The sequence below is a fragment of the Physeter macrocephalus genome, chromosome 20 (genome assembly GCF_002837175.3).
Source record: "Physeter macrocephalus isolate SW-GA chromosome 20, ASM283717v5, whole genome shotgun sequence".
Taxonomy (NCBI): Eukaryota; Metazoa; Chordata; class Mammalia; order Artiodactyla; family Physeteridae; genus Physeter; species Physeter macrocephalus.
In genome coordinates this window covers 24,664,184-24,692,165 of record NC_041233.1, presented here as the reverse complement: position 1 = coordinate 24,692,165, position 27,982 = coordinate 24,664,184, and the positions used below count along the sequence as shown (strand labels likewise).

Sequence of the window (27,982 nt, the reverse complement as noted above, 5' to 3'; positions counted from 1 at the left end):
TTCCGCCCTCCTTGCTTCCCCGTGGAGCCGGAAGTGACGAAGGCACACGGGCACCCACCTAATGCTCCCGCCGACGCGCAACAGGGACGACGCCCGGGGTTCCGAGGCTGAGCCGGTTTCTGACTTTCAGAGTTTCTGCTGGCTTCTGGTCCCAGACGAGCGTGTGGACCCAGTCTGAGCCAGGCTTTGGCTGCTACTGGCAGCTCCCGACCAGCTCACGTGGTAGGAGAGGCGGCTGAGGAAAGGTGCCACAGCAGAGACTTGCCGGAGAGGCCCAGGCCCTAGAACCGTAAGCGGAATTGGCTTCATTTTGTTGGATGAAGGAGAGCGGCTAGTCTGAGTAAAAAGCCCTAGACTCCAAGTCAGGCCTCTGCTGCTTGGTTGCTTCTCTTGCTGTGCTCTCGGTTTTCTCATATGTACAGTGTGGAGTTAGCCTGAGTGATCTCAAAGCCCCTTCTAGTCCTTGGGTGGGTAGTTAGCATCTGTCTACCTGGGTTAAAAGGCCAGATGATGATTTGGACAGAAAGTAGCGAATGAGTGTCTGGATAGAAGATGCAAGTTCCTTTCGACCTCGTTTTACTAGTCCGTTAGAAAAACAAGTCTAAAAATCGAATTGCAGCTGTAAAGTGGATAATCCAAAACAGTGCCTTTCTTTACCAAGCCTCACCTGGAAGCAATAGTGAGCTAGTACTTTTGTTTGTAAGGGGAACCCTTAGAAAATAGTTATTTACCACCTCCTAATATACCAGAGCTATACCCTTTGAGACCTGAGAAGGGGGAAAATTTAGGATAGATAGTTGTAGGATCAAGAGCCATGGGCAGATTATTTGGGGGTGAAATGATAGGGCATGAATGTTTTGTAGTTTTGAATTCCTCTATGCCATACAACGGGAGAGATTTAATTCTGCAGAGTAAGGGAGATTGCTTTTCAGACAATTTAAATAATAGAAATTTAAACGAGGGACGGATTATAGAGATGATACAGTAACAGTCTCATTCTACAATTAAGTAAAAAGCCCCAGGAAGAAAGTGAAATGCCCAGAATAACACAACAGGGACTACTGGCAGAACTGGGACTTGTGATAGTGTTTCAAAAGATGTTATTGCAGTGTTTCTAAAAGTGTGTTATACACACCACTGCTAGTGCAAGGGCAAACAGTTTTTATTTTATTCTTACATACTTATTAGTTAATTTGGGAATGTGGTACTGGATTTCCATTTATTGTATTATATCAAACGTTCCTTTAATGTAATCGTTAAGTATAACAATGTCATTAAAAGAATGTAAAATAAATGTTATTATAGTTGGTATGTCGTCAAGGCAAAAATCATGATTATGGTATGTGGATAACTGAATTTTGGGAAACAACGTTAATGGAATTGCCTAGCATAGTTCAGGGAATGGGATATTACTTCTACATTATTCTATATGGTTTATATTATTGAAACTTTAAATGTAGCTTTCAAAGAAGAATGGAGGAAAATATGAAGTTTGCTACAGTGGAAGACACTGTAGAATACCACCTGTTCCTGATACCAGATGAACCAAGGGACCCAGAAGAACACAGAGAGATTCTTCAAAAGTACATTGAGAAGATAATGACCCAGTTTGCACCTATGCTGGTCCCTTATATCTGGCAGAATCAGCCTTTCAATCTCAAATATAAACCTGGGAAAGGTAAGGCTCTTTTGCTTATTTTGCTTTGATATGTGTGACTTTTGATGTCATTCTGACAACAGTGATGTATGATAGTCCACAGTTCATTCAGTGTTAGGAGATTTTTTTTTTAATTAATTAATTTATTTATTTTTGGCTGTGTTGCGTCTTTGTTGCTGCGTGCGGGCTTTCTCTAGTTGCGATGAGTGGGGGCTACTGTTCGTTGTGTGCGCGGGCTTCTCATTGCGGTGGCTTCTCGTTAAGGAGCACGGGCTCTAGGTGCGTGGGCTTTGGTAGTTGTGGCATGGGGGCTCAGTAGTTGTGGCCTGTGGGCTCTAGAGTGCAAGCTCAGTAGTTGTGGCACACGGGCTTAGTTGCTCCACGGCATGTGGGATCTTCCCAGACCAGGAATTGAACCCGTGTCCCCTGCATTGGCAGGGGGATTCTTAATCACTGCGCCACCAGGGAAACCCTGTCAGGAGATTTATATCCTGAACTTTTTATGGTGTTTGCCTCTATTCAGTTAAGCCCTTGAACTTAAAAAAATTTTTCTTTAATTCATGTTGATGAATGCTTTCTAATAGTCATTATCTTAGGAACTAATATATATTCAACATTATTAAGCCATGGCTCTTCTTTTGAACTTTAATTACTATGCCATAATGTATCTAGGTACCTATACTAAACAGGTTCAGGCATCTGGCTTCCTTAGCCATAGTTCTTTTAGCTGTTACTCTGTATTCCTCAGTCTTGATAGTATGTTTACTAGGCTGCCTTTCACATAGTTGTTTTGGTAAGGATCTAAGAGTGGCTCTGCTTGGTTTATAGAGAAATAATTGAACTAAATGACCATTATTTGTCACTCGGAAGCATTTTGAGGTTCCTTCACTGCTTCCCTGTATTGTCAGTGCTTGAGATCTGACCTCTGGCCAAATATGGTATTTTGTCCTTTCATTTCTTATAACTTTACTAAAATGAATCATGGATAGGTGACCAAGGCTCTACTCATGCAGTGACTTCTGTGGGGTCTTATTTCACATCAGGAGCGTGGCATCTTGTGATACCATCATTCTGGGTCTCAATTTAGTGCTTATCTGTTTCCTTTTGGCTAGCAGTTGCCAAATGCAAAACGTTAATTTTATTAAACACCTATTCACTGAAACACGTGATATTTATTGGCAAGAACACTGTCCCATTAGCACAGCCAAAACCAATTCCCTACCTTTTTTCTAGAAAATCATTTTTACACAGTGTTTTCTTGTCTTGCTTAATGGGATTGCTAGGCACCTAGTTATCAAGCTTGTTAGTAATTCAGAATCATCCTCAACTCCTCACTTCACCATGTTTAGTCAGGCACTAAATCCTAGTGTGATTACTCCTAAAATATGACCCCTCTATACATCTGTTTGGCTACAGTCTAGGCCCCCTTGATCTCTTCATCTCGAAGACTACAGTAGCCACCTAACTAACCTCTCTGGTTCCAGTGTCTGCAGTTCCTGACACTGTTGCCAGTTACCTTTGTAAAACACAAATTTGATCATGTCATTCTCCTGCCTAACATCCTTCAGCAGTTCCTCATTACTTCTGGATGAAATTCAAATTGAAGTTTAATATGTAAGGTAGATAAAAATAGACACCCTAACTGGAGTTTCTATACTTGATGAAACTTGGGAGATCTGGAGTAGGGAGAAGAGTTGGTTGGGCAGTTCTTCCCACCTGTTTGGGGTTTCTTTTTGCCATGGTAGCTCTTGAGACACTCGCAGTACACTTGTTTGACCTTCATTCTGTTAATATGGTATATTACATTGGTTGGTTTTCTTGTGTCAAATCATCCTTGCATTCCAGGAATAAATCCCACTGGGTCATGGTGTACAGTCCTTTTAATGTGTTGTTGAATTCAGTTTGCTAGTGTTTTGTTGAGGATTTCTGCGTCATTATTCATCAGGGCTATTGGTCTGTAGTTTTCTTGTATTGTCTTTGTCTGACTTTAGTATTAGGGTAATGCTGGCCTCATAAAATGAGTTTGGGAATGTTTCCTCCTCTTCAGTTTTTTGGTAAGAGTTTGAGGAGGATTGATGTTAATTCTTCTTTAAATGTTTGGTAGAGTTCTCCAGTGAAGTCATCTAGTCCTGGGCTTTTCTTTGTGCAGAAGTTTCTGATTACTAATTCAATTTCCTTACTAGTTATAGATCTGTTCAGATTTTCTGTTTCTGCACAATCCAGTCTTGATAATTTGTGTTTCCAGGAATTTATGCATTTCTTCTAAGTTATCCAATTTGCTGATGTACAATTGTTCATAGTGTTGTCTTATAGTCCTCTTTATTTCTGTGGCATAGGTTGTAATATCCCCTCTTTCATTTCTGATTTTAGTTATTTGAGTCTTTTCTCTTTTTTCTTAGTTAATCTAACTAATGTTTTGACAATTTTGTTGATCTTTTAAACAAGCCAACTCTGTTTAATTGAATTTTTAAATATTGTTTTTCTATTCTCTATTTCATTTATCTCTGCCCTAATCTTCATTATTTCCTTCCTTTAGCTTTGAGTTTAATTTGTTCTTCTTTTTCTAGTTTCTTAAGGTATAAAGTTAGGTTGTTGATTTGAGATCTTTTATAACTATAAACTTCCTCTTAGCACTGCTTTCACTGCATCCCATCTGTGTGGCATGTTGTGTTTTTGTTTTCATTTGTCTCAAGATATTGTCTAATTTCCCTTGTGATTTCTTCTGTGACCCATTGGCTGTCTGAGTGTCTTGTTTAAGTTCTACATATTTTTGGATAATGCACTTGTTTGAAAATTTCTGCTGATATTCCCAGAACACACTGTTGTCTGTCATGCCTCTGTGTTTTTGCACATGCACATGTTCTCTCTTTCTGGAAAGCCTACTTCTGGTCATTCCTCCAGATGAGTGTAGCTCAGATGTCACATACTTTATGCTCACATCCCTCAGTGTATACCTCTGTTCATCATCTTGTTTTGTGATGCTTGGTTGTCTATCTCCTGTTGTCTAGACCCTAAGCTCCATAAAGAATAAGCTTCTTGTATCTTGTTCAGGATTGCAACCCCAGCTCCCAGTATAGTACCTGGAGCATAGCCAGTCAATAAATGTTTGCTTAATTGAATGATTACTTGTACTTTTATTTGCACTGGTATGTTTATTTGGTTATATGATTGCTTTTCTCTTGTTTTTAGGAGGTGTTCCTGCTCATATATTTGGCATGACAAAGTTTGGAGATAACATTGAGGATGAATGGTTTATTGTTTATATAGTAAAGCAAATTACAAAGGAATTTCCAGAGTTAGTAGCAAGGTATTATAGCTTTATTAATAATTCTAAAGGAATTCTATTATTGAAAATGACTACATTTTTATCCATTTAGTAGTATTTTTTTCTGTAGTCTGGTGGAAATTGTACAAACTTGGGATGTAGATTTTAAACGTGACTTCTGTATTTTCTTCCTTTTCTCTTGTGACTTCCTTTTCTTGAAGAAGAATTAAGGAATCATTTGAGAGTTCAACTTCAAAAAAATTTCAAACAAAACCTGCTTATTTTAGATTTTCTCTTTTTCTTCTTGTTATGAAAGAACAAATACACATGGTAAATAGAATTCAAACAATACAAAAGGGTGTACTGCTCTGACTTCCCCAAAGTAATCACCATCAAATTTCTTGTGTCTTTAAAAAAAGAAATTCATCTATAGATATATGTATTTCACAGATTTCTTTACTATGTCTTCCTCTATTAGACTATAGCTATATTTTATGAGAAATCATATACAGAAGAAATTTAAAGAGAAATCAGTGCGCAATTTTATGGATAGGAAGCAAAGTAGATGATAGTGCATTCTAATTCAGTTTTTAAAATAGGAATGGATAATTCTCTGTAATTCCCAAATTTTGCCAGCAGAGGGCGCTTCACCCACTTAACATATGTCCTAGTTTTCCTCATCAGCCCCCAAATTCTGATCTTCTATCCACCCAGTCTTTCCCCCAGCAGAACAAAAAGAAAAAAACAACAAAAATTTTGGAAACTTGTTATTATATCAGAATTTCAGGCATACATAAAAGTAGAGAGATGGGTACCTTCACGTACCCATCACCCAGCTTCAGTAATTATCAACTCCTGGTGATTCTTATTTCATTTACTTCCTTCCCCACTCCCCCATCACATAACAAGATTATTTTAAAACAGATCTCCAGTATTATGCCATTTGATTTTTAAATACTTCAGGATGTAAATCTAAGAGATAACAAACACTACTGTTACCATACCTACAAATACATAGCAATAATTTCTTAACGAATGATAGAATTTTAAATGAACAGACACAAAAATAGTAGTTTCTGTCTTTACTAGGATAATAAGAAGTGGGCATTACCTTTCATGTGCTGACTCTGAGTTTTATACATGTAATGATGGTTCATACCTACACACTAGGCCTCTAAAGCTCTTTAATAGGCATCTACTGTCTTGTCGGGTTTTTTTAAAAATTAGAAAAAGGAAGAAGTTTTTCCTGTATGTCTCTGCCAGATTAATATTCCTAAAGTAGAGCTTGAACCATTTTACTCTGCTACTCTAAAACCTTTCATTCATTTTGTCTATAAAATTAAACTCATTCTCATTGATTCTGCCAACATTTAAAGCTCTTCACAAAATGATATAACTGTGCTTTTCTAGTCTTGTTCTTTACTCGTTGTCATTCTTCAAATATCTACCTTAAATTGCTACCTCCATGGTTTTGCTTATGCTCTTCCCTCTCCCAAGAACATCTCTCCTTTTCTCCGTATATTGTATCTCCACCCATTAAAAGTGAAAAAAATCTAGAACAGTATATATAATATGCTACCTTTTGTGCAACAAGAGAAGAAAGAATTTATATTCCTATTGGTTGGATTACACATAAGCACACTCTATAAGGATAAACAAGAAATAACAATGGTGGAGGGGTTGGGCATATAGATACAAAAGCAGGAAGGAGACTTTTTCATTGTATAACTTTTTATGTATTTTTTAAAAGTTTTAACTATGTGACTGTATTACCTGTTCAGAAATTTAAATTTTTGAAAAGTGATGCAAATGAGGCAAAACAAAATTATCTTTCAAAGTCCAGTAATACCTCCTCCATAAAGGTTTTCCTAATCTTGGCTATAAGTGATTTTTTTTTCTTTTGAAACCCCATAGTACTTTATATCTTTTCCATATTTTTTTCTATTGTTATTTATTTATGTACTTACTTTTCTCTCCTTATCACCCTCACCTAAGGAATTCCTCCTTACAATCTTAAGAATCTCCTTCAGTGCTTAATGGTATCTTAAACATTTTGCTTAATTATAGAAATCTACACATGGTACATGCTCATATATTTACTAAGATGAAGGAGAAAATGTATTAGAACAAATCTGTTTGATTATTAGCAAATATGTGCTTTTTTGAATATAAAGTTAGAACTTCTTTTGCATTAGGATTGAAGACAATGACAGTGAATTCTTGTTAATAGAAGCTGCTGACTTTCTCCCTAAATGGTTGGATCCTGATAATAGTGCCAATAGGGTAAGTATATCCAAGTTTGGAAAATCTACAGAGGTGAAATCATGTTGCAACATTTTCATATGCACCGAGAGTTTGTCACTGCCTGGTATGAAAATTAAAACATCATTTTTCAGGTGTTTTTCCATCATGGGGAGTTGTGCATTATTCCTGCACCAAAGAAACCTGGAGCAGTATCCTGGTTACCCACCACAATCCAGACAATCTCACAAGCATTGAATATAATCTCAACACACCCAGAAAAAATTTTGGCTTCAGAATCTATACGAGCTGCTGTGAATAGACGCATCAGAGGGTAAGAAAAATAACACTTTCATTGCTAGTCAAGGAGCGTTTTGATTTCATGTTGCTCAAGTCTTCTGTTGAATCTGGAATTTCTTTCACCTAGATTAATGCTAATTTTCATGCTGTCTTCATTCTTCGTGAAATTGACCAACAAATTAAACTTACGTGTTTTAAAATCAAGAAACAGATGTATCTTTTAATTTCCATTTAAAAGTGTCATAGGCCCAATATTTTTGCATTTATTTACCTTAGACATTATGGCTAAGTATTATGTAGATCCATAGACAGAAATTTTCAGACCTTTAGAAATGAAAACCTAAGTGAGCACAATTGTGTTCAGGCTTTTTCTGTGGTTCTGGGTGTATATATGGGATTCTTTGACCTAGGTGGAGCACCTTGGGCTCTATTCAGAAGAGAATACCTTAGTCTAATAACATACTAATTCAGCCATTCAAATTTGAGTACCTGTTAAATGTTTAGCACCTTTCAGGTCTTTACAGTATTAAACATCTCTTTTAGCTTCGCTTCAGTACACTTTGTACCATTTTTTAGGAGAATAAATTCTGATTTTATTTTTTATTGGACCACCTTAATCCCTTTTCTTTATTTATCATTTCTTCCCACTTTTTCTGTCTCTCTTCCTTCCTGTAGTCTTTAGTATATACAGTATCTTTTTTTTAAGTTAAGTAATTTTTTTGGCTGCACGGCTTGCAGGATCTTAGTTCCACGACTAGGGATTGATCCTGAGCCGCTGGCAGTGAAAGTGCCAAATCCTAACCACTGGACTGCCAGGGAATTCCCCACAGTATCTTTATCGTCACCTCTCTTGTCACTTTTTCCATCTCACTGTTGATGAACCAAGACAAGATAAAATGTTAAGGGGGAAGTAAATGGTATAAGAATCCTAGATGTTTACATATCATAAAATAAAAATAATTATGTTACCTGTCACAGATACCCAGAAAAAATTAAAGCCTCCCTTCATCAAGCACACTGCTTCCTTCCAGCTGGCATTGTAGCAGTGCTAAAGCAGCACCCCAGATTGGTGGCTGCAGGAGTCCAGGCATTTTACCTGCGGGACCCCATTGACCTGCGAGCCTGTCGTATGTTCAAGACATTCTTGCCTGAAACACGAATAATGACTTCGGTAAGCTAGTTCTCTTGGTCATTTAGTTTCTCTCACTGGAAATAAAATTGAACATTATTTAACTGTTCACTAGAAATAATTGGAAATATTCTGTTTCTGCATAGCAAGTTAATATACATTTTTAAATTTTTTCTTTTCTCCCGTCCAGGGGAGGAAGACTGTAAGAGACCTGACTCCTTATGTTATATCTCAGTGTTTCCTAGCTATTTCTGACCATATTTTCCCTATTTGAGTAGTTATATTCTCTTAACAATAAAACATTTCATTTCTTCCAGAGAATTAAGAATTATTCTATATCATCCACCCACCAAAATTGCTGTGTAATGTAACTAATGATTTGAATTACCTTAGTGATAACTAAATATAGACAAGTGAAGGTAAATTTTATGGGTATATGAATTACATCTCTGTAAATCTGTTACTAAAAAATGTAGGCAGTAAATAGGTTGGATCTTCTTTGAATTTATATGAATTTGAAGCTCATAAATGAAGTTACTATGAAGTTATTATTAACTATGAAATGATATTCAAATTTTTAATTTCAGGAAAAGACTCACATATTTTGTGCCCCAATGTCCAGGTCACTTTCACTAAATGTCTGTATGCACAGTTGGTGCAACAAAGGTTTGTGCCAGACCTGCGGAGTGGATACAAGCTGCCTCCTCCATCTCATCCCCAATACCGAGCCCACGAATTGGGCATGAAGTTGGTAATGTTAAACCAGAAAATTTTATTTTCTTCCTTTATGTCAAAGGGCTCTTAAGAGAATAATGACAGAGCTTAGAAATCTAGATATATACCCTATTAATGTGAGAATGTAGTAAAATGTGGCATTTCAAATAAGAAGGAAAAGTGGATTATTCAGTAAATGATGGTAAAACTCTGAAGCCATCTGAAAAATTAAAGTTGATTACCTCACACCTATGCCAAAATAAATTCCAGTTGGACCAAATATTTAAATGAAAAAAACAAAACCATAAAATTTGAAAGAAAACATAGGAAAACTTATGAAAATCTGAGTAGGAAAGGCCTTTCTAAGCATGACTTGAAGCTAGAAACTGTGAAAGAAAAGATTGATAAATTCGATAATATAAAAATTAAGCATTTCTGTATGAGAAAACATAAATATAGTCAAAAGACAGTAAACCTGGTGAAAGTGTAAAATATATTTGCTATTTATTTATTTATTTATTTAAATTTATTTTATTTTTGGCTGCGTTGGGTCTTCGTTGCTGTGCACAGGCTTTCTGTAGTTGTGGCGAGCAGGGGCTACTGTTTGTTGCGGTGCATGGGCTTCTCATTGCGGTGGCTTCTCTTGTTGCAGAGCACGGGCTCTAGGTGCGCAGGCTTCAGTAGTTGTGGCTCGCAGGCTCTAGAGCCAGGCTTAGTAGTCATGGAGCATGGGCTTAGTTGCTCTGTGACATGTGGGATCTTCCCAGACCAGGGCTTGAACCCGTGTCTATTGATAAATTCAATATAAAAATTAAGCATTTCTGTATGAGAAAACATAAATATAGTCAAAAGACAGTAAACCTGGTGAAAGTGTAAAATATATTTGCTATTTATTTATTTATTTATTTAAATTTATTTTATTTTTGGCTGCGTTGGGTCTTCGTTGCTGTGCACAGGCTTTCTGTAGTTGTGGCGAGCAGGGGCTACTGTTTGTTGCGGTGCATGGGCTTCTCATTGCGGTGGCTTCTCTTGTTGCAGAGCACGGGCTCTAGGTGCGCAGGCTTCAGTAGTTGTGGCTCGCAGGCTCTAGAGCCAGGCTTAGTAGTCATGGAGCATGGGCTTAGTTGCTCTGTGACATGTGGGATCTTCCCAGACCAGGGCTTGAACCCGTGTCCCCCGTATTGGCAGGCAGATTCTTAACCACTGCACCACCAGGGAAGCCCTATATTTGCAGTTTAAATGACAAAGAGTAAAAAAACTAGTAAATGACAAAAGTTGATTTATCTAATATATAGCATTCCCACAGTTCAATATAAAAAAATATTACTAATCAATCAAAAAATGATCAGAAACCATTAACAGTCCACAGAAAAGGAAATACAAATGATTTTTTTGAAAAATGTTGACACTTGCTCATAATAAAAGAAATGCAGTTTAAAGCTACAAAATAGTATTTTTCACCATTTGATTGGCAAGTATCCGTAAGTTTGATAATATATACTGGGTTTGTAAAAATACATAAAGAGGTACCCTCAAACATTATTGACAGGATTATAAGTTGAATCAGTCTCTTACAACAGTTTGTCACTTTCCATAACATTTAAAATGCACAAACCCTCCTGCTCAGCATTTGCACTTCCAGAAATCTATCCTCCATATATTTTACTTGTGCACAAAGACGTACGAGGATACTCATGAAAGCGTTGTTTATAGTAGCAGAAGATTGGAAACTACCGAAATGTCTGTTAGTAGAGGAGTAGTTGGATAAATTATGGTCTGTCCATGAAGTGGGTTGGATAAATTTATATATGCTCATATGAAATGATCTCCAAGGTATATCACTAAGTGAAAAGCAAGGTTCAGAGCAGTGTGTATGTTGCCATTTAGTGATAAAAGGGTTGGAGTAGGAGGATGTACATATGCAGACACACATATCTGCTTGAGTGCATAGATTACTTCTGAAAGGATATGTAAGGAATTGGTGACAGTAATTTTCTCTAGAGTGATCAGGGAAGCCCCCTATTAGAATTATTTTGCCATGTGCATTTATTATATTTTTTAGCCAAAGGACTCTTAAAATGAAGTGATTCCCTCCCTTTACTATGCCTGAGACTATGTTTAATTCATTTATAATTCTGTTAGACAAGAAACCTTTTTTCTTTGTGAATTTTATTTTATTTTTATACAGCAGGTTCTTATTAGTTATCTATTTTGTACATATTAGTGTATACATGTCAATCCCAATCTCCCAATTCATCCCACCACCACCCCCCTCTTAACCCCCGCCCCCCACTTCCCCCCTTGGTGTCCATATGTTTGTTCTCTACATCTGTGTCTCTATTTCTGCCTTGCAAGCCTTTTTTAAGCAAACAAGAAATAAGTTTAAATTTCTAGTTTTTTAATTAGTGAGAAAAGAAATCTCTTTGAGGAGAATTAAGAATCTTTGTTTTGTATTATTTGCTTCCCCTTTATAATTTTTAATAATCTGTAGAGATTAAGAAACTTGGAAATAAAGTCAGATTTTTTTTTCCTAAAATTCAGAAAGTGTTATAAATGTCCACATACCCATGTGTCCAATCACTTAGTTCTTGAGTGTGGTTAAATGGAAAGAAATTAACCTAATAATAAAAATTCTATCTTTTCCATCTAGGCTCATGGATTTGAGATCTTATGCTCCAAATGTAGCCCACATTTTTCTGACACCAAGAAATCTCTTGTGACTACCTCACCGCTCTGGGCTGGCTTCCTTGAAAGTCTGAAAAAGAATGATTACTTTAAGGTAGGACTTGCAATGCATTTTTTAAATTGGACAATCCAGGGTAAGTCAAGCCAGTGACTTAAAGTTCTATGTCCATATTTAATGTGTGACATAATTGTAGGAACTAGAGTTGAAAGGGACCATTCTAGCTTGGTGGTAATGAGGGAGTGTCTATAAACTGTTTCCAATATTTTAGAAAAAATAATAACATCTATATAAAGTGATAAAAGTTGTTATTTGTATCAGATGAACAACTTGCACAAATCTATAAAGCAAACATGAAGACGCCAAATAGAAAAGTTAGCAAAGACATGGATTAAAAAATTTACATGACCTAAATGGGAAGGAAATCCAAAAAAGAGGGGATATGTGTATGCGTATGGCTGATTCACTTTGCTGTACAGCAGAAACTGACACAGCAGTGTAAAGAAACTATACTCCCCCCAAAAAAAAAAAATTGCAAAAAGACAACTACTAAATTTCTCTTAAAATATTCACTTTCACAAGTAGTAAAGATAACCATATTAACATAATAATAAAGACTGTTTTTCACATGTGTAAAAAGGATATGAATGATATTCAGTGCTGTTGAGAATATAGTGAAAATAATACACCTATACATTGCTGATAACATCGTAATAGTTAGAACCTTAACTGGGAAGTAATTTGATAGTGTATTCCAAGAACTATAGAAAGGTTCAAACTTGGAACCTTCAATTTAAATCATCTACTTTGGGCTTCCCTGGTGGTACAGTGGCTAAGAATCCACCTGCCAATGCAGAGGACATGGGTTTGAGCCCTGGTCCGGGAGGATCCCACATGCAGCGGAGCAACTAAGCCGGTGTGCCACAACTACTGAGTCTGCGCTCTAGATCCCATGAGCCACAGCTACCAAGCCTGCGCACCTAGAGCACATGCTCCACAAGAGAAGCCACCGCATGAGAAGCCCGCGCACAGTAACAAAGACCCAATGCAACCAAAAATAATTAATTAATTAATTAATTAATTTTTTAAAAATAAAAATAAATCATCTACTTTAAGAAAACATCCAAGAAGTAGAAAAGTCCTTAAGAATATGACGATTTTAAAGACTGTGTAGTTGTATGGAAAACTGCTTATATTATAGTATATTTTTTAAAGAATATAAAATATTAAGTATGAATGCCACCATAAACATGCATGTGAAAGATAGAAATGGTAGTTAAGGTGGGATTATGCTACTTTTTGGCTCGATTTGTACTTTGCTTTATAAATTAATTACTAGTTAATTATTTCTTAATAATGAGTTAAATAATAGAAAATGATAGAAAACCTTCCAAATTGGAAAGAGGCCCTTAAGGGTGAAAAGGATGAGGGACCACTACATTTAACCTAGTCCCTTTTTTGAAGAAACTGGAGCCCAAACAGGTACATCAATGACAAAACAGGGACTAGGACTCAGACCTCATGATTTTTTTTTTTTTAATTTTTTTTTTCTTTTTTTTTTTGGAAATATCAAATTTTATTTCAAATGCAAAGAACAGTGTCTTGTTAGAATAGTCCTTGAAGAAAAAGAAGTAAATACTGGGTATGGTAAAGTCTTTTAGCTTGACAGTAACATTCTTCCAAAGAGAATAAAAATAGTGAGGAGTATGTCATCAGGAGTGACTTTTGCAAGATCACACACAGGTCATTGTCAAAAGCCAGTCTTCACAGTAATCAGAGGACATCTCACATGGTTACACGATACAGGTAATTTATCATCTACATCAGTATGTTGCAGATGGTCTTCAGGCTTTGGGGTTCACTTTCACACAGCTCTCTGCTGCTGGCAGCATCAGAAGACAGCTTTCCCTTGATTTATCTTGTCTCCATGGTACGGATCTTCCAGGTCTGATGCTGTCATATGATGCTCTATAAATACTTTGTAAGTCCTCCTCATTTCTATTCTTAGACAGGAGAGAAGGAACAATGCATGCCATCAATTACTTTAGGAATTCAGACTGTTATATTTAGATTGGTTAGTTTTTTTGTTTTGTTTTGTTTTTTTGCGGTACGCGGGCCTCTCACTGTTGTGGCCTCTCCCGTTGCGGAGCACAGGCTCTGGATGCGCAGGCTCAGCGGCCATGGCTCACGGGCCCAGCCGCTCCGCGGCATGTGGGATCTTCCTGGACCGGGGCACGAACCCGTGTCCCCTGCATCGGCAGGCGGACTCTCAACCACTGTGCCACCAGGGAAGCCCCAGACAGTTATATTTAGAACTACTGACATGGTGTAACTTTTTGCAGTGGATCCTTCTTCTGTAACTTATGAAGGTAATCCAGGTACAGGTACTTTTTACTGAGAATAGGAGATACAGACACTTTCTTCTGTGATGATTACATTTCAAAGGGATGGTTCTCAGGTCCTTGAGAAAGTCCCAGGTCCATTTATGATAAAATCTTCAGTGATTCCACTAAAGAAGAAAATATGCATCCATCTGTCACTTTGTTCACATAACATCCCAAATCTAACAAAACACTTAGCATCAGAACATTCCAGCATTCATGGGAGGAGGGGGAACAAGTTAAGTCTAGGTTTGCAGAGCAGGTGCCCACTTTGCTTCTTCAACCTATGGGAGCACTCATCTCTCCTTTTATTTTTAATTTATTTATTTTTGGCTGCTTTGGGTCTTCTTGCTGCACGCGGGCTTTCTCTGGTTGCAGTGAGCGGGGCCTACTCTTCGTTGCAGCGTTTGGTGCTTCTCATTGCGATGGCTTCTCTTGTTGTGCAGCACAGGCTCTTATATAGGCCTTTTCTGGCTAACATCTGTGGGAAAACAGAAGTTGAGAGAGGTGTGGTTGGTGTTTGGAGATGCTCTTTCTTAGGGACAGTCGCGGATGTGGAAGATCTATCTGTGAGTCTGAGTAGCACTTTTGATCACTGGTTGAAGATGAATCCACAGCAATGGGCAGTACAGACAGTATGTCCATGGAACCTCCAGGAAAACTTCAATCTTGTTATTCCAAAGAATTTATACAGTCTCTGTTCTTTACAAAATACATTCAGAAGCCTTGAAATTTTCTTAACATAACTTCTTTTAGATAGGATTCCCTCTTCTGTTCTCTTACGATATGATCTATCTACTGCAACTAACAGAGGTCTTTCTCTTGACTCTCATCCATTATTCCAGGTATTCAGGTCAGTAAGGCTAGCAACTTATTCACCTCTTTCAGCTTCTGGTGGATGTTGGCATTCGTTGGCTTCTGGCCACAGTACTCCAAACTCTGCTTCTGTCTTTACATTGCTTTCTCCTCCAGGCCTCATGATTTTTGAACAATATATTATATCGTACACTGCCTCCCTGAAAGTTGCTGGTGAGCAGGTTATTTTAATGATACCATATATATAATGTACTGATGGGCATTATTATTTTTTTAGGGACTGATAAAAGGTTCTGCTCAGTACCAGGAAAGGCTAGAAATGGCAAAGAACTACTTCCAACTTTCCATAAACCGGCCAGAAAGGTGAGTTTATTGCTACCCGAACAGATCGATAACTTGCCAGAAGTTAAGGAGTTACTTACTCTTGAGATAGTTGCAGATGTTGGAGTTTCCATATTTAAACAGTTAATGGCCAGGCTCATGACTACTGAAGGAGTGGCGGTTAGGGAGAGGAAGTGTTGTTACAGAAGTTTGCTGGCACTGGCAGCCGTCACCACCATCACTGTCATCATCATCATCATCATATAATGGCTAACGTTTATTGAGTATTTACAAAGCATAGGCTACTAACTTGTTTAATCCCCCTTAAAGCCCTATGAAATAGGTACAATTATTATTTTCCCTATTTACAGCTCAGAAGCCAAGGCCAAGAGAGATTAAATAATTTGCTAAAGGTTACACAGCTAATAAGTGACAGACCTAGGATTTGAACTTAGGCAGTCTGGTATTGAGCCATGTGCTTTAATTCCTATGGGAGTTCTGGGCTGTGTTTAGATTTTTTTAGGTGGATCTGAAATGCAGGATGAAGCAGGTGTTCACCTTCCAAATCAAATCTCGTTCTAACCTGCCATACATTTTCTGGGGGAAGAAAGAAATGAACACAGGGTTAGAAGGAAATGGCTTCCCTTTAAAATTTGATAAAGTTGAGTTTCAGTTCTGGTAATGGTGGAGTAACATATCAGAATAACCCCGTGCTAATTACCATGATAAACCCTGGACAGAATATAAAAAACAGTTATTTGAAGACAGTGGAGAACAACAAAAGCAGGCAAAAATCAGAGGGAATAGGACCATTGAAAGAAGAAAATCACATTTGTCTGACTTGTCCCTTGAGGGTACTTCTAGTCAGTGTGGCTCAAGGAAATTGGAGCTCCTGCCGAAGGGCTTATTGGGCTGAGGAATCAAAGGTCAGAATTTGAATACTGGAAAAAATTCAGTTTATATTCACAAAATTGAATTTGAGATACTTAAAGCTATTAAATAACATGAAAGAAATAACTTTGTATATGTTATGGTTAAAAAGGTCCTGAGTTGTGTGTGGGTGTGTTTTTTGTTTTGTCATTGGGCTTTTTTTTTTTTTTTTGGTCAAACCAATCTGGTTTTGAACCCCAGTCATTTTGCCAGCATCTCAAACATCACATATTTGTGTAATAAAATGTTCTTTGAAGACTGCATGAAGCAAAGTTGATGCTGAGAGAACTCTAAGCTCAGTGTCTGTGAGGTGGTAATGACTTTACAGCAGTTTACTCTTTTGTAAGTGTCTAGGGGTGCCTTTGTCCCATTCCCATCAGTTTTATGTCAGTAATTGGAAAAGATGATGCCTTCTTAGGGTATCCTTTAAGAAAACCTGGGAAAGAAAGTAAAGGAGGTGGCCCTCATAGTTAGGAGAATCTCCCCCTATGATGATCCCTCACGGGCCTAGCCACTCCGCGGCACGTGGGGTCTTCCCGGACCGGGGCACGAACCCGTGTCTCCTGCATCAGCAGGCGGACTCTCAACCACTGCGCCACCAGGAAGCCCTAAATAAAGTTTTTTGTTGTTATAAAAGTAACATATTCATTCATTACAGCAAATACAGAAAGAGGTAAGAAGGAAAAAATTTATATCATGAGTAAACCACTATTATTATTCCAATCTACTGCCTTCCAGGATTTTTTTCCCCATAACCAGTTGAATTTTTAAACATTTTTTATACTATATAGAAATCTTGTATCCTGTTCATAATTTTTACTCGTTACAGTCTTACACTTTCCATGACCTTAAAAAGTTTTGATAAGCATATTTTTAAATAACCGCACAGTATTTTAGCAAATGGACCATAATTTACTTATTGCAAATAGCTTAAATATCCATCATTTTAATGAGTGTTGCAGGAGAGGCTCCCATTCACCAAACCAGGATAGCTTCTAAACAGTTTGCAACCAAACTCACATCTCCCTCCAGACCTCTTCTTTACTTCCCAGTGTTCTTTTTTATTAGCTGAATTAATATCATAGACTGTTTCCTACTGTCTTTTAATAGTACCACTATCCTCCTTATCACCCAGACCTCCTGGCTCTCCTTGGATCCAGTCCTTAGATCCTGTTTACTATTATCTTGTGTCTTGCATTCTTTTTCCTTACTGCCCAGCTAGCTACTCTACTTACTTAATTCTTGATGTATGGCTACACCTAAACTTGTTTCTCAACCTCTAGAGACTCTTCTCTTCCAATTCAACCATTAGAGCCAGGAGAATCTGCCTGAAGTATGTCTCTAATCATGTTACTCCCCTCTCCTAAAAATTATTAAAGATTGTAATAGTGAAAAATTACAAACAATCTAAGTGTCCATCAATAGTAGATAAATGAATTGCAGTGTATTTACATGATGGCCTACTATCCATTAGTTAACCAGAGATTAGCTAAATATCCATAAATCTAATTCAGGATTTCTCAACCTTGACACTGTTGACACTTTGGACCAGATAATTCTTTGCTGTGGGGGACTGTCCTGTGCATTAGTATAAGATGAAGCAACATCCCTGGCCTCTATCCAGTAAATTCCAGTAGGACTGGCTCCCTCTCCTCTTCCCACCAATTGTGACAACCAAAAATGTCACCAGACATTGCCAGATTGTCCCCAGTTGAGAACCACTGGTCTAAATGAATAGATTTCAGAAACATAATGTTGAGGGAAAAAAGCAAGTGGTAAATTTGTAAAATACGGGTGCTATGCATATAAATTGTAAAAATACACAAAATATCATGTATTATGTATAGATACATGTATCTATATCCACTCAATAAATATTTATTATCTCCTATGTGCCAGGCCCTATTCCAGGCACTGGGAATGCAGCAAGTGAACCCAAAGTCTTCCTGCCCTTATGGAGCTTATATACTAGTGTAGGAGAAAGACGGTAAACCATTATATGATGTTAGATGGTAGTGAGTACTTTGAAGAAAAAGCAGTGTTTGGGGAGAGAGATATAAGGGCTGCTCTTCTAGATAGGTTGGCCAAGGAGTTTTTCTTTCAGAAGAGATCTAGGGAAGTGAGGGAATGAGGCAGACAGGTATTTGAGGGAATAACATTTCAGGTAAAGAGAACAAAACAGTAAATACAACAAATAGTACACACACACTCTCTCTGTCTCTGTCTCTATCTCTCTGTCTCTCTCTCACACACACATACACTCAGTGGCCCAAGAGGATTCTTGTGAGAGCAATCACCTTTGGGCAGCAGAGAAATGGATTGGAACTGGGAGTGTTGATAATCAAAGGAAACTAACTTTATCATATTTTTTTGTAAGTACACTCACATATTACTAGTTTGGTTTTTATGTTAAATGTATAAATGTAATCATATAATTAGACTAGAGATAAGTATAACAATATTATAATTCTGGGTGGTAGAGATATGGGCATTCATTTTATTACCTTTTCAACTTGTCTATATTATTTAAATCTCATAAAACAAAAATTAAAAATAACAAAGAAGCCATCAGTGATCACCCACTCCTTATTTCATTGAGTCTAAACTTAGCCATTTCACGCTTGCTGTGCTGTCATCCCAGCCCATCTGTTCAGCCTCGGATTCCACCCTTAAGCCAAACTGAACCCCATTTGCTCTCTGAACATGTTCCTCACTTCCCTGCCTCTATACAAATGCTCATTTTTCCCCTTGCATAGTTTCTCTACCCTATCTTACCTGTCAAAATCCTCTTGATTCTTTAAGGCCTAACTCAACTTCTTCCATTATCTCTTTTTTTTTTTTTTTTTTGCGGTACGCGGGCCTCTCACTGTTGTGGCCTCTCCCGTTGCGGAGCACAGGCTCCGGACGCGCAGGCTCAGCGGCCATGGCTCACAGGCCCAGCCGCTCCGCGGCACGTGGGATCTTCCCGGACCGGGGCACAAACTCGTGTCCCCTGAATCGGCAGGCGGACTCTCAACCACTGCGCCACCAGGGAAGCCCTCTCTTTTTTTTTTTAAACTTGTCTGCCTCCACCCCAATGAATGTAATTACCTTGTCCTATGACTCTTTTTTTGTTTGTTTGTTTTTATTTTTATCTTTGGCTGTGGTGGGTCTTTTTTGCTGCGCACGGGCTTTCTCTAGTTGCGGCAAGCGGGGGTTACTCTTTATTGCGGTGCATGGGCTTCTCATTGTCGTGACTTCTCTTGTGGAGCACAGGCTCTAGGCGTGTGGGCTTCAGTAGTTGTAGCACTCAGACTCAGTAGTTATTGGCACGTAGGCTCAGTAGTTGTGGCTTGCGGGCTCTAGAGCGCAGGCTCAGTAATTGTGGCGCACGGGCTTAGTTGTTCCACAGCATGTGGGATCTTCCTGGGCCAGGGATCGAACCTGTGTCCCTTTCATTGGCTGACGGACTCTTAACCACTGCGCCACCAGGGAAGCCCTCCTATGATTCTTTGTATTGATAGCATTTGGTATTCCTCTATGACTTTATATGTTTGTAATTTATTATGATTATTTGTATATTTCTTTTCTCTCTCCTAGTAATTTACATATTATGGAGTAGGAATAGTTTCCTCTTACCCACATGAGTTAGCAAGGTGTGCAAATGTTTATTAAATGAATGCAAGTCCATTGTATAACTTGATTTGCTCCATTATAAATAGTTCAGACAGGGTTCCCTGAACTTATATAACAAATCACATCACCATCACAAAATAACTCACTCATCATATAAATAATCTCTGTGTGTATTTCATTATCAGTTTATAGTAGGAGGAGCACAAAATAGTATCAGAAGACTTGATTTCAAGCCTTTGCTCTGTCCAACTAAACGACCTTGCAAAACTTATAGAAATTCACTGGGCTCCAGTTTTCTCATTTGTAAAACAGCCAATCAATCAATCAATCAATCAATCAATTTAATAATAGAAAAGAAAATGTATTTGAAGTGCTAGCCTAACATTTAATATATGATAGATTAACTTTTGTTTTGTTTTGTTTATTTTTTGGCTGCGTTGGGTCTTTGCTGCTGCGCGCGGGCTTTCTCTAGCTGCAGCGAGCGGGGGCTACTCTTCCTTGCGGTGCACAGGCTTCTCATTGCGGTGGCTTCTCTTGTTGTGGAGCACAGGTTCTAGGCACACGGGCTTCAGTAGTCATGGCACACGGTCTCAGTAGTTGTGGCTTGTGGACTCTAGAGTGCAGCCTCAGTAGTTGTGGCGCACGGCTTAGTTGGTCCGCGGCATGTGGGATCTTCCCAGACCAGGGATCGAACCCCTGTCCCCTGCATTGGCAGGTGGATTCTTAACCACTGCGCCACCAGGGAAGCCCTGACAGATTAATTTTTGTTCATACTTTATGCATGCTAGATTAATTTTTGTTCATATTTTCTTCTGGGTTTTCTTTTCCTCGTATATATGATATATATAAATCGAAAGAGTGATACTAAATCAACAGCTTCATGATAGTGTTCCATGGAGCCTGCTGCAGATCCAAAGGGGAAGGCAGAATGGGCAGGTCTCCGAGCCTCCAGCCTCCATTTCAATCAAAGCAGTCTTTCAGGGTTTTTTTTTTAGCTTTACTAAGGTGTAATTGACAAAATTACAAAATTATAAGATATTTAAAGTGTCATCATAGTGACTTGATATACCTATTCATTATGGAAAGATTCCCAGCACCGAGTTAATCAATAGATTCATCACCTCACATATTTATTTATTTATTATTATCATTTTTTTGGCTGCATTGGGTCTTCGTTGCTGTGCGCGGGCTTTCTCTAGTTGTGGCGAGCGGGGGCTACTCTTCGTTGCAGTGCATGGGCTTCTCATTGCAGTGGCTTCTCTTGTTGTGGAGCATGGGCTTCAGTAGTTGTGGCTCACAGGCTCAGTGGTTGTGGCTCGCGGGCTCTAAAGCACAGGCTCAGTAGTTGTGGCGCATGGGCTTAGTTGCTCCGTGGCGTGTGGGATCTCCCCGGACCAGGGCTCAAACCCATGCCCCCTGTGCTGGCAGGTAGATTCTTAACCACTGCTCCACCAGGGAAGCCCCACATATTTATTTTTTGTGTATGTGTGTGAGAATAATTTTTTACTCTCTTAGCAGATTTCAATTATGTAATACTGTTATCAACTCTAGTAACCATGTTTTACATTAGATCCTGTGACTGTATTTATCTTATAGCTGAAAGTTTGTGTCCTTTTACCAGCCTCTGCTTATTTCCCTCACCCCCTAGTCCCTGACAACCACTTTTTTATTCTGTTTCCATGAGTTTGACTTTTTTTTTTAGATTCCACATATAAGTGATACCATGCAGTATTTTACTTTCTCTGTCTAGCTTATTGCATTTAGCATAATGCCTTTAGGGTACATCCATGTTGTTGCAAATGACAGGATTTCTTTCTCTCTCATGGCTGAATAATATTCCATTGTGTGTATGTATATCACTATCTATGTGTCTATTTATTCCACATCTTTATCCATTTATCTGTTGATGGACACTTAAGTTGTTTCCAATCTTAGCTATTGTGAATAATGCTGCAGGGAACACGGGTGTGCAGACATCCCTTTGAGATCCTGTTTTCATTTTCTTTGGATAAATACCCAGAAGTGGGATTGCTGGGTCATATGGTAGCTGTATTTTTAATTTTTTGAGAAACCTCCATACTGTATTCCATAGTGGCTGTGTCAGTTTGCATTCCCACCAACAGTGCACAAGGGTTCCCTTTTCTCCACATTCTTTCTTTTTTTTGGCCACACCACGTGGCATGTGGGATCTTCCCCGACCAGGGATCTAACCCGTGCCCCCTGCATTGGGAGCATGGAATTTTAACCACTGGACCACGAGGGAGTCCCCTTTTCTCCACATTCTTGCCAACACGTGATCTCTCTTGTCTTTTTGATGATAGCCATTCTGACAGGTGTGAAGTGGTATCTCATTGTGGTTTTTATTTGCATTTCCCTGATGATTAATTGATGTTGAGCACCTTTTCTTGTCTTGTAGGGCTTCTTTGGAAAAATGTCTATTCAGTTCCTCTGCCTATTTTTAAATCAGATTGCTTGGGGTTTTTTTTGCTGTTATGAGTTCTTTATATATTTTGGACATTAACCCTGTATCATATGTATGGTTAGCGAATATTTTCTCCCATTCTGTAGGTTGCCTTTTCATTTTGTTGATGATTTCTTTTCCTGTACAAAGCCGTTTTTCTTTTTTTTTTGGCTGCATCACCCAGCTTGTGGGATCTTAGTTCCCTGATCAGGGATTAAACCCGGGGCAGCGAAAGTGCCAAGTCCAACCACTGGCCCACCAGGGAACTCCCCAGATCAGTTTTTCTTTGAGCACTTTTATATTTTAGAGTTTCTGGTGAAATTTTGAGAAAAAGGATTCTGTGTCCTAAACAAATGTTTAAAATCAAATTAAACTAGATAATCCCTTCCAACTTTAAAATACTCTGTTTTCGTGATTATTATTCTAAGCTCTCATTAAATACCCATGTCTTTGATTTTTTATAGCTCTCATGCTATGAGCCCAGGTGAAGAAATCTTAACGTTATTACAGACAATACCATTTGATATAGAAGAGTTTAAGAAAGAAGAAGCTAATCTTCCCCCAGAAGATGGTAAGTGATGGACCAGGATAGAGCAGAGGTGTTAGAAAGAATTGAAACATTCCACTAAGTCTCAGAGGGTCCTTTCCTGAGAGTACCTGTCATGTGAGTATAGTATGGCAGTGTCATGCTTCTTTTTCAGATGACCAGTGGTTAGATCTCTCACCAGACCAGCTGGACCAGCTGCTGCAGGAAGCTGCTGGTAAAAAAGAACCAGAGCCCATTTCCAAGGGGCAGGAGGAGAACTATGACTTAACTCAAGTCTCGAAGAGCATGAAAGCTTTCATATCCAAAGTCTCAACCCACAAAGGAGCAGAGCTGCCTCGGTAATTTGTGTTAAAGTATAAATATCTAAATGGTTATAGCCTATATGTTGACATCATCCAGTCATTGCCAGTTCTCTCTCTCTTTTTTTTCCTTTTTCTTTGTTTAAATTTTTTTTTTTTAATAAATGATTTTTACTGCTTTGTTTTCCTCTTTTGGTGCCTAGTACTATGATAACTTGCTTATCTGGAGTCAGATTTCTAGTAACGTGATCCATTATGATCCTTGAAGTAAGCCAAAGAGACCACTCAGCAGACGTAAAGGCCACCAACCCAGAGCTGTACAGGGCAACCATATACTTTATTCTTTAGACTTTTACTCAGAATTTTATGGACTCCTAACTTCTAGTTCTCATCAAGCTCAGACTTCTGATCTCCCACCCTCAAGCAGATTGGAAGCTTCAAACTCAAAAGAGGAGGATAAAAGTGTTTATCAGAGGAAGAAATAATAACAGAAGAAATCAGATGTTACATTTGGCAAGTAATAGGGAAAAAAGGTAGATAGAATTGTTACTTGCACAGCAAATATATCGTCATTAATGTTGATGCTCATTAGCCTCATGAGAAGATTAAAGTTTATGTTTAGTATTCCCTCTTTAAGAAAGCAGAGATAAGGGAAGGTTTGTTCTTACTTATTTTTAAAGACTTGTTTCTTAAAAAGATAAACTTTATTTCAATGAATTTGGATAAATAACAGCTTCTGCTAATGTTAGATACATCTTATGGGAGATGGAGGGTGGGTAGATCCCTAAATCAGCGTAAATTAAATGTGCATAATCAAAGTGCAGTTTTTACTTTTATTTCATCAATCTTTCCCATTTCTGTTGCCCTATCAGTAAGCATAATGATTTTTAAAATTTAAACTACAATTTTCCTTTCTGTGCCTCTTTTGAGAGTATATCTCTGGAGTGTTCCTAAGAATGGCACCAGTTTAGAAAAAGTTTCAAAGAGTTCTGTTTGGGATAAATTGTCTTTTTCCTTTAATCTTACAGAGAACGTTCTGAGACTCCAGTCACTTTTGACGCAGATTCTTTTCTTAATTATTTTGATAAGATCTTAGGTGAGTTACAGTGTGATGTTTATTTTCATTTTGCAAGCGTAAGTAGTATAGCAATTGCTAGAGCATTGGAGCATTGGATCTCATTTGCTTTTTTTTTTTTTAATGATTTTGAGTTGCTTTCAACCATTAATTATTGCCCTATTGAATGATTTTGCAGAGGATGCCTTGCTTAGTGCCTGACATAGTAGCTGTTCATTAAATCTTTGTTGAATGAATGAATGCTGTGTGTTTAGATAGGGTTTTACATGGGCTCCCGTATTACACTGTGTTTTTCTCTTTTAGACATACTGCACTTATACACTAATAATAAAAACACAAATAGTCCAATTTTTAAAAAATCAACAAAGGATATAAACAGGCAGTGCCTTGAAGAATAAATATAATCAATAAATATTTGAAAATAGTTAACGGTTTCTAGTAAGCAAGTAAATACACAGTAAAAATAAGAACGTTTTTATTGCCCATCATATTGGCAAAAATTTAAAAGATTGATAATAACCAGTTTTCTCAAGGGTTGGAGAAATGAGCACTGTCAAACTGTGGGAGTAGAAGTGTAAGTTGTCTTTTCTCAAGGCAGTTTGGTACTCCAGAATGTTCATAAACTTTGACTTAGCTATTTCACTTCCAGGAATTTAATTTGTGAAAAACTTATATATGCTAAGATGGTGATTGCAACATTGTAGAAGCAAAAATTGGATTATAGTTCAGTTTTGCAAAAAAAAAATTGTAGAAAAGCAAACTATAGTTCAATATGTATATATATAACAAATGTGTTTTATATATATGTACATATACACACACACACACAGAATTGCATAAATAAAGGTCTGGGTACCCACTGAACTGTGAAGAGATCTTTAACTCTGGGAAGAGAGTGAAATGTGAGACAATTCTGCATAACTTGAATGTTTATATCAAAATGTATTCCTGGATTATGTAGTTTTAAATTTTTTAAGTAAAAAATTTTAATTAATTGAATTCACATTAAAAAGAAAAAGCTGAATCCTTCAGCTCAGCCTGTGTACTTTTCTGCAAATGTTTGCCAGCAGTACCATTTTCTGAAGGGGATTTTTCTGAAGTAGTTTGCCTAATATTCACTCTTTTTTGCAGATAACATTCTAATTCTTTTGAGATGTGTAATCACTCCAATAAAATATAATGAGTGCCTCTTTCTGTGTTGGGGTCTATGTAGGTTCAAGGCCCCATGACTCAGACTCTGATGATCTGGATGAGGAAGACTCTGAATGTTTAGATAGTGATGATGACTTACATCTTGAAACACAGGAGCCTGGGGAAGAAGCATCTGTAAAAGGAACTCTTGATGATCTCAAGTCATACATGGCCCAGATGGACCAGGAACTCGCACATACCAGCATTGGCAAAAGTTTCACCACCCAGAAGCAAATGGTATGTGTGTGTTTAACCTCTTTCCCTTTTTTTTTTTTTTTTTTTTGCGGTACGTGGGCCTCTCACTGTTGTGGCCTCTCCGGCTGCGGAGCACAGGCTCCAGACGCGCAGCCTCAGCGGCCATGGCTCACGGGCCCAGCCGCTCCGCGGCTCTCTTTCCCTTTTGAGTCTAGTACAAAGGATAGCTAAAACCATATTTTGTCTTAGTTTTTCTTTTCTTTTTTTTTTATTTGATTCATGATAATTTTCTGCGATGAATTTTTCAATTTGAATAAATAAGAATGCTAATTTTTTCCTAACACTGGTAGGCTGACAGATTATTAATTTTCTTAAATATAAGCTTGACTATATTACTTATTCTATGTTATCTATCAGGATTTTTTTTAAAGTCATGTGATATGTTCAAATTAGTATGTGGTTGCATACTCCTACTAATAGCTTAAATTGATTTTAAAAAAAGAGAAAGGATATTAAATATCCAAGTAATTTTCAAATCTTAATAGTGTTTGTTTTATATGTTTCCCTTATTTAGAGCCAAATTTAGAATTCATCTTCCACTCATGTTTTTATCCTAGTTTTTATACCAGCACTGTCTAACCACAGATAGAAAGAGAATGGACCCTGGAGTCTCATGGGCTGGGTTTGAGATCCAGCTCAGCTATCCACTGTGAATGTATCCATTAACCAATAATCTTCATGTCATAGAATGAACGTGAGAACCAAATGAGACAACAGTAAAACCCATAATGAGCCATTAATTAATGTCATTCCCCTTGCTTTGATCATCTTAACCACATTTAAAACTAATCACTTTTAGTATTGCCAAAACCTACTAGAAACCATACATTCGGTTTTAATGTGAATATGAACCACCTGAAGATCTTGTTAAAATATAGATTTTGGGGCTTCCCTGGTGGCGCAGTGGTTGAGAGTCCGCCTGCCGATGCAGGGGACACGGGTTCATGCCCCGGTCCGGGAAGATCCCACATGCCGCAGAGTGGCTGGGCCCGTGAGCCATGGCCGCTGAGCCTGCGCGTCCGGAGCCTGTGCTCCGCAACGGGAGAGGCCACAACAGTGAGAGGCGCCTGCGTACCGCAAAAAAAAAAAAAAATATATATATATATATAGAGAGAGAGAGAGAGAGAGAGAGAGATTTTGGTTAAATATGTCTAGGGTGGGCCTGAGATTTTACATTTCTAACAAGTTCCCAAGTGATGGATGTGCTGCTGGTCCATGGACCACACTTTGGGTAGCAAAGATATAAAAAACTATAGATCAAGCTGCAATCTCTCAAATTCTTTCTTCAGCCTATGAAATCAGAGGCTCAAGTACCAATTCACAGTCTCTGTGGTTGGATCCCACAAGGCCTCAGGTTTTTATTTTGTTTTCTCATTGGGGTGGGGATTGTGGGTAGGAAAGAAATCTCACTTCTTTCACGTAGAGAAAATTTAGATTCTTTTTTTTTTAATGTTCATTTTTCTGTTTATTTCTTTTAAAACTCTTAGGCATGCTATAAAGTTACCTCCTTAACTCTGGTTATCTCCCTTGGGCTATTTCAAAATCGGGAAGAAATCCATTTACTTTGCAGAAACTTATCCTAGGAAGAAGTGTGTTTTTAATCTTCAGAACCAAATTTTAATGTGTGTGTTAAATTACATAGTTTATTATTAGACTTCATTTTTATTTTCTATCAAGGAGGGAATTTCCTTTCTAATATGGAAATCAATTTTACATTGTTGCTTATTTAGCTTTTTAATGTAACTACCATCCAACCTAATAGCACATAATACCATGATTTTCTTTTCCCTCCATGAACAAGGAGCCTCTATCCCAGACTGCCAGTAACAATTCAGAGGAGGAAGATTGTGGTGCAGGAGGATCTGTTATGACACCAGTGGATGTAGACCTGAACCTGGTTTCAAACATACTGGAATCCTATAGTTCCCAAGCTGGACTGGCAGGACCTGCTTCCAACCTTTTACAAAGCATGGGTGTGCAGCTGCCTGACAGCGCTGATCCATAAGTAAGCCAACAAAAGATTAGCCAGCAAACCTAGCCTCCGTTTTTTCTTCTTAAATAAATATTGAGTCTGACTATGCTCATTTCTAGTTTTGATTACA

General features: G+C 37.9%; 1 protein-coding gene across 1 annotated transcript; it reads left to right on the top strand.

Annotated features, from left to right (window-relative positions):
• Positions 1-98: 98 nt before the first annotated feature.
• On the top strand, positions 99-27,960 carry ECD (ecdysoneless cell cycle regulator). The gene is made up of 14 exons (XM_007110870.3): positions 99-289; positions 1,461-1,678; positions 4,847-4,964; positions 7,118-7,205; positions 7,319-7,497; positions 8,442-8,634; positions 9,215-9,343; positions 11,957-12,085; positions 15,464-15,549; positions 22,978-23,084; positions 23,215-23,398; positions 24,388-24,455; positions 25,648-25,862; positions 27,682-27,960. Exons 2-14 carry the CDS (start codon positions 1,474-1,476, stop codon positions 27,883-27,885), a joined length of 1,905 nt encoding a protein of 634 aa, XP_007110932.2. The 5' UTR covers positions 99-289; positions 1,461-1,473; the 3' UTR covers positions 27,886-27,960.
• Positions 27,961-27,982: the final 22 nt, after the last annotated feature.